This window comes from Enoplosus armatus, chromosome 14, assembly GCF_043641665.1.
Source record: "Enoplosus armatus isolate fEnoArm2 chromosome 14, fEnoArm2.hap1, whole genome shotgun sequence".
NCBI classification, from domain to species: Eukaryota; Metazoa; Chordata; class Actinopteri; order Centrarchiformes; family Enoplosidae; genus Enoplosus; species Enoplosus armatus.
In genome coordinates, this window is record NC_092193.1 from 3,220,939 (window position 1) to 3,233,717 (window position 12,779).

Below are 12,779 nucleotides of genomic sequence, written 5' to 3' on the forward strand. Positions count from 1 at the left end.
GTCTCAGCTTCTTGCCTGGCAACCTCACGGCGGTAACAAGACTCAGAAGTCACTGCTCCCGGCCAAGAAATAGTCCGGAATTGAAGACCACGTAAAACCACAGTGTGCCGTTTTTCCACTTCGGTTTTTGCATGGATTACAGGACTATAAAGAGGTGATAGTAGGTGGATTTAGTTACCTTTTGGACAGAACCACGCTAGCTCTTTCCCCCCCGTTCCCAGTCTTTATGCAAAGTTGAGCTAACCGGTTGCGGGGGGTTATAAGATATCATATTTACCAAGCAGACATGAAAGTGGTATCAATCTTAGCTCACTCTGCAAGAAAGCAAAAAACAAAAATCACCATCTTTCTAGAGGAACACCTTTTAAAGATCTCTCTTGAAACTGTTCAGTGTGTTCTGTGGATTAGTCGAACATTGTTTCTGGAAAGAGGAACAAACAAGTTACTGTTGATTAACTCTGTTGGGTTGGAGGCGGACATCTCAAAAGCTGAGCAAGTAAAACCAAACTGACCCAATAACTAATGTTTGGTGTCAAGAAAGAAGAAAAATAAAACAATTCACAGCTACTAATGAAAGCAAAGGAAGTAAAAGTAAATTATTTCCTGTGGTTTTTAGATTACAGACTTCAGAAACTAAGTAACAGATTAGACATTTACAGTATGTCGGGAAACACAGAGAAATGCTGTTAAATCTAATATGAGTGTTGCACTGGTGATTTTTATTACTTAAAACTTCACGTTATCATTTGTACATACAATCATCACTGTAGGGAAGAACATCAGTTTTTATATTGAAGGATGTTTCTGATATTATGTGTTCTGAATAGTCTTTCCTGACCCACAGAGGAACCATATCACCTTTATACTGCAGAGAGAACACAATCACAAGGTTTTCGTGGTTTAGTGTTACCGACTCCATGACCACAAAATAACCACTAAATAAAAAGCAGACTCAGATTTTGTATTCCAATACGATAATGACATTTCTATAAATATGTACATAACGGAACATGAAGATCTGAAGAATCAGATTATCAGAACACGTTCATTCTCTTTTTTTTGCCACCATTTAAAAACAATCCTAACAAGAGAATTGCTTTTGGGTTTTCAGAACATAGTATGTCTTTCCACTGTGGTACATCGAGACTCCAGTTTAAGTTTTCAATTCTAAAATACCTACTGATCTGATTATTTTACAATCCACGAGGGATCTTTTTTAATCGTCTCGTTCTCTGGGCCCAGGATAGCAACACCACACGTCCTCTGACCAACACCGAGGTATCTGCAGGAAAACAAGGCAGAGAACACTTGTTTTATACTTAATATACAAAAAAAAAAAAAGGTAGACTTCTTCGTTCTTCATGTTATCTCCATTTCTGTTTCTTAACAACTCTGAAGTTAGGTAAAGATTTTACCTTTCGGCCACTTCCACCAGGCTCTTGTGACTGACGGCAAAGAGCCTTTCTCTGTGATTCTGCCTCATCTCATCTGTGAGGCCGCTGAGGAAGCGACTCATTCCTGCAGCACAAAGACATGATAAAGAAACGAGTGACAGAACTGATCTATGTGTCTCACAATCTGAACTCATTCATCACAACGTTCTACAGTTTATCTAATCGCTATAAGACCCTTTGATGGTTAGAGAATGTTTTAACCTACGTTCCACATTCATGCTGCCACAATGTGCTCAAATGTAAATACTCAAAGATCTGATGGGAATGAAGGTAACTGGTCCAGGAAGCATCACTTTACTCAGTCGATTCCACCCAGCGGGAGTCTCACCTTTGTCTGCGGGGGCCACAGGTGAGTCGACAGCTGAGAACACGGACAGTTTGGCTTCATCGATGTCCTGCTGGGTGAACTGTCCCGACTTTGCCCAGTCCACACTTTTATGAAACGCAGACAAAGTCTGCAAGGAGTTCGGGTCCCTTAGAGACAGATGAGAAATAAACACGAGGTCAACCACCGTTTTAAACTTAAAGTCATTTTATGTATTCTCATTAGGGCTGCAACTAATGATTATTTTGTCAATGGATCGATTAGTCGTTCGGTTTCAGAATTTCATGGTAAAAAAAATGCCCGTCACAATTTCTCAAAGCCAAAGATATTTAAAACCAGAAATGAGAAGCTGGAACAAGAGAATTTGTTTTTTTCTTTAAATAAATGACTCGATGACGAATAGATTATCAAAATAGTAGCAGATTAATTTTCTTGCAGTCATCTAATCAACTGACCGTTGCAGCTGTAATTCTTATGTTTCTCCCGAACATCGATTTCCAACCCATTTTGCAAAAATCTTAAAACACAATTTCAGCAGAGGTGAGAGAGAAGGGCAACAGATGTCCCTGGCCCAAGTTCAACCACAGACATTGCAGTTCGTGGTTGGACCACCAGAGCACCCCGAGTGAGGTGGATTTACTTATTGTAACCAGTGAGGGATTATAGCTTCCACATGGATTATCCAAGAAAATTAATCTCAAAGAAAGTACGACCATTCGACTGAAAAGACCTGATGTAAATATGAAACATTACACGGTTATCACCAAATGCTGCAGGACTAATTTTTCTGCTGCATTTCCACTTCCATGCAATACTAATACATTTGTGCAATGTGTATTGCAAAGCGGTGACCCGAACCTGTATGAATAAAAGGTGAAAAGACCTCCTCCCATCCTGGCCCCGCCCCCGTAGGCTCCTCCCTTCTCCCGGATCTCTCCATGAAGAAATTTAGCCGTCATCATCCTCGCCAAGATGCACAAACTGACGAAGAGACAAAATAAAGAAAAAGAAAGCGGTCATCAGACCGAGGGTGTGGACGGACCGAGTACCATTAAAATGCAATTTAAAGAAAAATCATAAACATGAAAAAAAGCAAGTCAACGGTGTCAAATAGAGTTTGAAAAGTCAGACATGGTGGCATTTACAGTAACAGGGTGAAAGACCAGTCTGAAAAATGAGACTAGACTAGACTAGACTCATCTTCCTGGTCTTTGTTGTGTACTGGGGTGGTCACCTGGCGTAGTCCTCGTGGGAGAACGGCACCGTACGAATACTCTCACTGACAAAGTTGACGGGGAAGGGCAGCTCGAAGAACGTTTTCATCTGACATGGCTGGAAATTCAGCTCCTGAAAAGTGAAGTAAAGACAGTAAATTCAGAATTTGGTTTTCCATCGTTAACCAAACAAGTCGACTTTGTCTCGGATACATCTAACAAAAAACTAAAAATAACAGCCGAGATTCCATCAGAGCACAAATAGTCTTTCTCCACCAGGCCAGTAGTCTTGATATATAGAAATCAAATGTGGCTAGTAGCAGCAGCAGTTTTGTTCACTCCTTTAATTATCTCCCGTAACTACAGTAAACTCAATATGCCTTAAAGATGTTCATCAGTGGACTTTGAACTTACAGAGATGAGTTTCCTACTCGGTCCGAGGTCATCCAGGGAGTCTAGTGGCCTCTTTAATGAAGGAGACGTCAAAGGAAGAAAAAGAATATCAGATTTAAGTCATGACAAATACTCTGAGTGTTTTTTTTGGTCCAGTTTGCGTGTTGATACCTCACCTCGATGATATTAGTTCTGACAGGTTTGCGTTCCTTTCTGTTTCCAGCGACTTCCTTCATGAAGCTCTCCAACTGTGCTGCTGTGTCGGACATTCTCTGTGGAGTAGCGTTGATCGCACACCTATAAGGAACAGACATTTCAATTTGAAGCGAGAAAAGGACGCCAAGTAGATGACGTACAGGACATTTACACTGAAATCATTTTGTTGAACTGCAGAAACTACAGCAGAACATAAACTGCAGAAAAGTAGTAAGTATGAGCTGTTCATAGTACTGGACATGTCATAAACAATTCTGACAGCAGGTGTAATATGAACACACCTCATGTTGTCAGGGTTGAGAAGGTGTTTCTTGATCCTGGGTAGTGTTCGGATGACTTGGCTGAGGTCTGACATCTCAGCTATCCTCTTCATAAACTTCACCTAATGTTCAAATAACAAAACAGCCGTCTCACAAACTACTGCCTCCGAAACAACCGGGGGAAAAAAGTGAAGAGCGCAGAGCATGAAGAAATGAAACCGTCTCCCATAGTAAGACAAATGATGTCCGGTGTCTGATAACTCAGCTGTGAGTCGATCAACAATATTTTATTATCATCCAGCCATACTTATAATAAATGGTAAATGAGGACGCGACACTTCCCCCGAAGTAGACAGGAAGTTAAAAGACAAAATAACTTTTTGCATCATCTACTCGTTCAGTACCTGTTCCATCCCACCAAACGTCTCCTGGAGGTCTCCTGCTGGAGTCAGGTGACGGACTGCGCGGGTCATAGCATACATGTGACCAGAGTAGGAGATCCCATTGGCCAGCTCCTGTGCTGACATCATCACCAGCACTCTCAGACGCTCCACCTCATCAAAGTGGGGGCTGGAGGAAAACATCTGCTTACTTTAATGCCACAGCGGTAACCACATCAAGATCAACATCAGACACCGTGTGAACTGAACGTGTACATGAAGGCCATGATGGTGATATGATGTGTTGGAGGACTTACCTGTTGAATATGTCGCTCCACAGCTGAAACATGTGAGGAAGGTTCCTCTCCAGGCAGGAGGAGGCCAGGAGGACGCCCTGAAACAGAGGGCACAATGAGAGACGCTCTTCACACAACGGACGGATGCTTGATGTTGTTACCTGCCGTCTTCAACCAAGACAAGAATCACTAACTGCATTTTCTACATCCACATATTCCTCTTCTGAGAAGCACAGGGCTGGAGCTTATCCCAGCATGCACTGGGCTCAAATCAGGGAGCCAAACTGGACTGCTTGGCAGGTTTACACATTCATCATTTTCTGATTTGCATGTGTTTGGGCTGCAGCAGGACACCAATATGCACTACAGAGCACTACACAGTAGGTTTCCTTTTGACTTCACAGGCTTCAGCGCGTTGTTTCAGTCACAGATACACCGAGCTGGCACTGACCTGCTCGTACATGTCCAGCTGGGTGGAGTCGGGGATGACCTGGGTGGAGGCAGACATGCCCCCTGTCCTCAGGTCCATCTGCTGGGCCTGCTGTCTGTAGTCCAGAGCTCCACAGCCCATCCTAATGAAACCAACAGAAACACGTCCAGTCTTTAAAACGTGCTTTGCAAGTTGGGAAGCATGTACAGTCTAAATACACACAAAATGTGTGCATGTCAGTGCAGTACTGTATAGAAACTGTACAGAAACTGTATAGAAACTGTATAGAACACAATCAGGGAAACAAAATGGACGACGCATTTTATTTTGTTAAAATACACAAATTCTAAACCTCATCTGTGCAGTCCAGATCTTAATCTGGTTTTACAGACTGACAGATTCACTCACTTGGTAATAACACTGCAGAAGAGCGGGACATAAGGCCTGAGGTCCTCTGGCAGGGTGTTGAGACTACACATGGCTCTGAAGTAAACCAAGCCGTTGGTGGGCTGCTCACAGTACTGAACTGGCACACCTCCTGTGGAGATCAGGAGAGGAAAGCCCTGAACATGTGATGATGATGATGATGACAAAAATGCATTCACTATATGACAGTTCATATCACATTTGCACAGCGACTACAGCAGACACTGTACCTGCAGCGCTGATTTGAACAGGAGTGATGGGTATCGTGGGCTCAATGTCGGACATTTTGAGTGCAGGTAAACAGGACGCATCCTGGGTTTTACTCTGAACAGCCAGCAGCTCCAGACCTGCCCAAGAAGAAAAACACACAGCAGACGTCTGAAGCGGAGGTGCCTCTCATTGCAACCTGCTTCAGTCACACACTCACAGAGCATCAGAATTATTTATTACCGTTTACAGAACAGTTTGATCACGCCGGGAGAGAACAATCCAATGGACTAGAAATCCAACTTAATCCCTGAAGAAATGTCTTAAATATTTAGAGCAAACTCTTGACTGACCCCGACTGAACCTGGTTAATGGCACTCTAATGCGTTCAGACATACTCCGCTGTGTAAAACTCACACTGCAGAGTGTCTGACATTCACTGTGGGGCTCAACTGCCAAGAGCTGGTAAACTAATGAAAACAACTCATAAAATCTTATACCTGGGGGGAGGGGTGGGTGGAAAACTATAATTACTAACACTGTGTGTACCCTAGCAAGCAGCCAATAAAGGCCTACATTAAGGCCTTCATGCAAACGAGAGAAACGCTCGTTACCTTTCTCATAGATGTCTTTTCTGTCACTGTCAGACAGAGCCTGGATCTTTTTCTGGAGCTTCTCCTCCTCAGCCTTGGCCTGTTTCTCCATGTAGGCCTCATCGGGGCTCATGGACAGGGTCAGTCTGTGTGTGTTCTCCTGCAGGGCCGGTTGGTGAGGGGTGGGGGATTTGAGGAGGGACAGAAAAACACGAATTAGCATTAAACCCCGACATTCAAATTGAGGACCTGAGGGATCTGTGCTACTGTCAGGAACAGAGACTAAAAACCCAACCAGCACCAGGGCTGCTGAAGCTGACCTTTGACCTCTGACCTCTCTGTGAAGGATAAACAAGAGGAAAGAGAGTTTCCCTACAGCGACCAATAGAGAATCACATTAAGATTATAAATTATTACAAGTTTGTTAGTGTGACTTTGCAACGCTGCATGACTGCTGCTGGTTGGCATTTTCTTCCCGAAAAGGATGCAGGGGACGTCGTCCGATAAATACAACCGGCAAATAAAGTTAAACTGTACTTAATTAATAGAGAAAGGACTCCATTTCATTAAAGTTACCAACCGTAAATGTTCATTTTAGTTGCCCAACGATTGATGTATGCAATAGTTGTCCTTTTTTAGTAAAAGAAAGCTTTCTTTCAATTTAAGAGATCTCGCCCCCCTCCAAATTCTCAACCATTAGGAGTCAGTAGTGCAGCTTACAGGGACATAATCCTGCACCGGTCTCACAAATAAAGACATGCAATCAACTTGCAGCAATACTGGAGACACACAAACACACACACGTTTAAAACAGTGCTTGTTTCATTCACCTTAAAGTAGTGCCTGACTTTGTCCTGGAGGAAGCGAGGGTTTTCCTTCAGGGCCTGTCTGAACTTCGCAACGCTGTCGCTGATCTGCAGCAGCTCCACCGGGTCGCCGTCATGGTTCCACGACGACGCTATGTACTAAAAACACACAAAACAAAACGTCAAGAGTGACTCAGGTTTTCATCAAAACAGCACTGAAGCAGTCTAGTATCTTGTCTCACTCTTGCTTCTTCCATAGCATCATTTATACTTTACAACGATTTTTAGAGTTACAGTAACATCCAACAGGAAGAAACCAGCAAATAAACTGCTCTGTGCTCTCAATAAGTACAGACATGTTTACATTCTTGATTTAATATACAGAAAAACAGGGAAAACAAACAGAAACTCAAGATTTCATGCACAGAGAACACAAACTAACATCCTTAGTACTGCTAACATACCTCCCACATGGAGGTTTAAAAATACACGCAGCGTCCTTGTGATTGTGAAAACAAAATGAATGTTACAGATAAACAGCAGTGAACTCACCGAGGCCAGAGCCAGGCCGAAGTTGGTGGACTGGTGTTTCATCTGGAGCTCAATCTTATGGAGGAGAGCCTCGATTCTTTCCTCCTCAAAGCCCTTCCTGTGAACGATGACCGATTGGTGCACATTTAACATCGAGCAATGAGATTAAAAAACAAACAGAAAACCCAGTGGGATCGCTGGGACTTACTCTATAATGTCATCCATGGTTTGGCTGATGATTTGTTTCACCCTCTCTGTGTCCTCCTCAGCCATGCCCTGCAGCCCTATGCTGAACGATGCCTCTTTGGTGCTGCCATCATATCTGTACAACGGGACATTTCAACACGCTCTCAACAAATACATGAATGTCGTGGACGCTTGACAGCACTTCGTCAAAGACAAATGGTCACATGCTTAGGATGACACAAAAAATGGCCATAAAGTGTATAGAATCAGTCAGAAGTAGCTTTCAAACCAAACTAGTCAAATCTAACTGTAACTTAGTATAATGCAGGTTTGGAGGTGATGCACACACCCTACGACAGAAGAGAAGTCGGTTCCTATCTTGGGTTCAATGAGAGCTTTGTAGAAGGCAGAGTTTGGTCCAGAGATCATTAGAGAGGAGAGCAGGCTGAGAGTGAATCCTTCAAACGTGTCGGTGATGCTGCACAGAGGAACCAGAACAAGAGATCAGATGTCACTGAATGACAGGGCAGCCTCAAATCTTCACTTTTAAAAGACAACGGTTGTGTGATGTCTTGTTGTATTGAGGAAGATACTCCTTGAAAAACTCGTCAACACGACTATACAAGCCACTGTAAATAAGGATCAAACTAGCAGATCAGGAGACACAGGTGATGCAGTGTCTGTGGCTTCAAGATCGAGTTCGAGAACAAACGTCTGTGAAACACGGCGGGAAGCAGAAAGAGACGATGTGATCTTACTCTCCCAGCAGGTAGCTCACACACAGCGTGTTCTGCCTGGCGGGATCCGGAGCCAGAGCGTCAGGGCTGCAGGTCACGTGGTCCTCTCTCTGGGGAGACCAATGAGATTCACGGTGAGATCAGACTGACTGTTCAATGCATTTCCGTTCCTAAAAATAAAAAGATGGAGTGATGCACGCAAGTGAAAATTAATTACAAAATGTTCTGTTTAAATAATTCAAGGAGACAACGGATGGTATTTTTCCAAAAGGATGAAATGCAAGATGTAACTTACGTCCTTAATAGTTTTGTATTTAATGCCAGTCGGCAGTGAGTCTGTTGACAACCTTCACACATGCTTTACATACCAATGTGTACTGATAAGGTTTGAGAGAAAACACAAGCAGCTGTTGTTCTCGAGGATTTTCCAGATAAAATGGGATTTTCTTTGTCAGGCTTGGAGTTTGACTGCAGTTAGGATTGTTAGAGTAGTTTCGTAATCGCAAATACCCTTTCACCCCTCGATGCTACAATAACACATCTGAATTATGAACATACAGGGCTGCTCCAGTGTGGCTGGGAGGGGACCTCGGTGTTCGGGTTGATGAGGTCAAACTTGGACAGAGCCTCTTCTTCAATCTGCTTCAGGTGCTGCTCCAAAGGCAAATCTCCGTAGGTGAAGAACCTGACCAACATATTGAAGACACTCTCAGAGGTGTGTGTGTGTGTGTGTGTGTGTTTGTATTGTAAATGTTTGTAAGTTTCTTTTAGGAAAAAATATGTGTCCAATTTAAAAAGCTGCATGCTTTCTGTCCTGTGTTTCTTTTCAACAATGATAATAGCTCAGAGACAGATTGACGTCGCTCTGTTTCAGACAGAAAACAGCGTTATGGTGCCAGTCTATGTGAATTTCAGTCTACAGCAATTATTCTTCACAACAAATACCTGCTCCGTCCTTATTTCATAACAGAACTAAACATTGTCTTGTTCTTTCCTAAGATGTGTCAGTGTGTGTGTGTGTCCCTCTACCTAGCGTTGCTGGGGTGGTAATGTGTGGCGTGGAATTGTCTGAGTTGCTCCCAGGTAAGGTCGGGGATGGCTAGAGGCTCTCCTCCTGACACCACAGAGTAGGTGTGGTCTGGATACAGCTTGTTCTGCAGGTGCTGCGCGTACACGCGCTCGTTGTCCGACTGTAAGAATACAGACGCACAAACACAAATTATTATTTAAAAATTCTGCCAGCATCACTATTATTGTCACAATTTAAATTTCCATAAAATGTTTCAACAAAGATTCAAATGCAAAATACTTTCACATACACAGCAACAAACAAGCACACTCTAGATACATGTTGTGTATCAGATATCAGGCTGAATCTGTTGCCAGTGCACTTTGTTGGGTGACTGAAATCAATAAAATAAATGTGTCATTAGCATTCAAGGTATCTATTCTTCTTGTTTCTTCCAACCACATTAGTTTGTTGGTTTAATACAACCCCCCCTCTGCCACTCCTTGTGCCAGTCGATGTCCATCTGCTGCCCAGAGTGTTATCTTTTCTTGCTGTTTGTTTTTCTTGTGTAACCTCGATTTGTTTTGTCTTGATTGCTGGACACTTTTTAAACTTAAAGTGCAACTGCAAACATGTGTTGTAGTTTTATATTACATCAGGGTTTTGTTATAATAAGCAGGAAAAACACAATTGCACATTAAATGTTTAAACTGTTGGGGAACCTGAACCTTTCTGAAACAACAATATGTTGAGCCTATAAGCACTGTATAGAACACATCATTGCAATGCATATGAAACTAAAGACTGAGAAAGACTTACAAAAGCCCCCTTCATTTCATTGAACACCACTCCTTTAAAGACCAGAGGGGAGTTGGGGTCTGTGGGGGTTTCATTCTCCAGCCTCCAGCCCTCCTGCCTGGACAAATCAAGACATACAGCATTAAACTAGGTAATGATGATTTCATCAGTAAGACTGTTACAGACCTAAGTATTAAGTTAACTTTGGGCTTCCTGTTTTGTTCTAATGCTATCAAGCTCAAACAAACTCACCAGAAATCCTGCTCTCGTAAACAAGGGAAGAAAACTGCATCCAGATAGACCGACAGAAGATTCTGGAAGTCCTTCCCATTTTGGGTTGAGAAGGGATACATGGTGTAGTCGCTGGCTGTTCACACACAAACAAAAGCTCATCATCTGGAAGTATTTCATTAATCCAGTATTCTGAGTATACTGGTGCTTGTAAACACTCAATCTCATTTTCAATACTTAAACAACTGTGATAAATTGTACAAGTCCAAATATAATAGCTGGAATACGCATGTGAATTCATATATTCTGGCCCGCAAATGCTATAAAATCTTTGTCAAGCAGAGCAAGGCCATAATAATAATGAGGGACTAATGAACACAGCTGGGAAACTAACAAACCCTAGACTATTTCCACAAACATGCGTTAATGTCAACTCCCATTAACTAGATCCTTAGTCAAAGTAAGACTGATTCATGTTCTATTCAGGACATTCATGTGTACATAAGCACACTTTGTTGCTCACAGTCTCAGAGGTCACTTGGTACTTTAAGGTCCAAATTCTTGTTCTGTACCTGTGAAAGCGTTCATGAAGGTGGACAGGGACCTGTTGAGCATCTTGAAGAAAGGGTCTCTGCAGGGATACTTCTCAGACCCACACAGCACCGTGTGCTCCAGGATGTGTGGGACCCCCGTGCTGTCCATGGGGGTCGTTCTGAACTGGACACTGAATTACAGGAACAAGTATAAGAGGTATCCGATGTTTTGCTTTTTTGTACAAGGACGTTGTCAAAGATGAATATAAACAGGTAGGCCTGCTGAAAGGCATTTCGACCAACCTGAAGAGGTTATTGGAGTCATCTCTGGCGGCGTGGAGGTACTGAGCTCCAGTTTTATCATGCGTCAACTTCACTGCGGTGAGAAACAAGTCAGGGACCACTACAACCTGGGAAAGACAGAATTAGCTGCTGAAATGACCATTTGCTTGATAGTAGACGACACTTTCATTATGAGTCAATGTCTGGACATTGTTCCATACATGCATTCAGATCTCCACAGTGTTCATATATTACTTTATAAGCCAGACATCATGCTACCAAGCTTACCCACAGAAGTTAGCTGACTGTACCACCGTCAGCAACAGTGACAGAGAGAAAACTTGAAATGAAATACCTCTCTGACTGTAAAGCCATGGAGTTTCTGTCCTGGTTGGTACTGAACAGCCTTTTCTCTTGCAGAAGTGCTCTTCAGCTTCCATGTATGCTGCTGTCCATTGAAACTGGGAAATAAAAATAGTAAATAGTACACTTTGCACAAACAAATACACATCTTACATCTCAGTGTTTTATAGCATTGAGTATCTTGTGTGCTGGTTGACACATCTGCTTCTATCATAAAGAATTCTCCAGCAAAGTAAATGTAGATTTTCCTGAAAACCATCAGCTTTGGTCCATGAATTAATAACGAGGCTAACGAACATACAATTACCATAAACTGACTAAACACTAGTAAACCTCTACAGGTCACAGGATGATACGTCACATAATATGGTGTAATTCCAATGGAGCCTTGTATGTGGCTGCAGTTGACCGCTGTCAAGACTTAGCTCATTTGTAGCTATACTCTCCTTTACCTTGCTCTGATACCCCAAAACAACAGTTATTGACCACAGCCGACAGGTGGCTGGACTAGTCAATACAAACGTTAGATAACTCCAAATGATGGGTTCCCATCTCTGGTTGCATCAGCTGTTTCATCAGTTTAACTGCCATGTCGCATTTCGACAAAGTCAAAGCACCCACCATCTATGTCTCTATATCTATAATCACACGGTCACAGCCAGTAAATAATGTCGTGTCACTACAAAGTCAACAGCACACAAAAATAATGTTTAACCCCGCGGATTTGCTGTCCCGTTAGCTAACTTACCTCAGATATCGAAGTTTCTGGAGCACCGCCTTCGTTTGCCGAAACATGGCTGTGTCAGCCGCTAAAAAATATAGTATAAAATAAGTATGTGTACTCCCAGTTTATTCGGCTGTGAAATCACACAATTTTAATCAAATGTTGTCAACAACTCCACATATATATATCGGCCGTGCATCCTGGGTGCTCGCATGCCGTGTGTGGTTACAGTGGACACGTTGGATCAGTTGCGCACATAAAAAAAATGGCCGTCACACCTGCGCAGATCGCAGATCTAACTGCCATTTTCTGCTCAGCGGTACTTATCCTTCAGCATTTAAACTCTACACGTACGCGCTGAGCATGTTTTTAACACCCGTAAGCC

The 12,779-nt window shown here is 42.7% G+C and overlaps 1 protein-coding gene across 1 annotated transcript; it reads right to left on the reverse strand.

The window, feature by feature from the left end:
* Positions 1-709: 709 nt before the first annotated feature.
* Positions 710-11,426, reverse strand: pitrm1 (pitrilysin metallopeptidase 1). The gene is made up of 25 exons (XM_070918803.1): positions 11,329-11,426; positions 11,065-11,216; positions 10,514-10,628; positions 10,283-10,379; positions 9,484-9,644; positions 9,013-9,139; positions 8,476-8,564; positions 8,067-8,195; positions 7,740-7,853; positions 7,553-7,649; positions 7,025-7,159; positions 6,216-6,354; positions 5,625-5,741; positions 5,377-5,506; positions 4,990-5,110; positions 4,560-4,636; positions 4,267-4,432; positions 3,884-3,984; positions 3,563-3,683; positions 3,408-3,458; positions 3,014-3,126; positions 2,638-2,760; positions 1,783-1,928; positions 1,416-1,518; positions 710-1,282 (listed from the first exon to the last, which is right to left on the reverse strand). Exons 2-25 carry the CDS (start codon positions 11,192-11,194, stop codon positions 1,189-1,191), a joined length of 2,796 nt encoding a protein of 931 aa, XP_070774904.1. The 5' UTR covers positions 11,195-11,216; positions 11,329-11,426; the 3' UTR covers positions 710-1,188.
* Between the last annotated feature and the right edge of the window lie 1,353 nt (positions 11,427-12,779).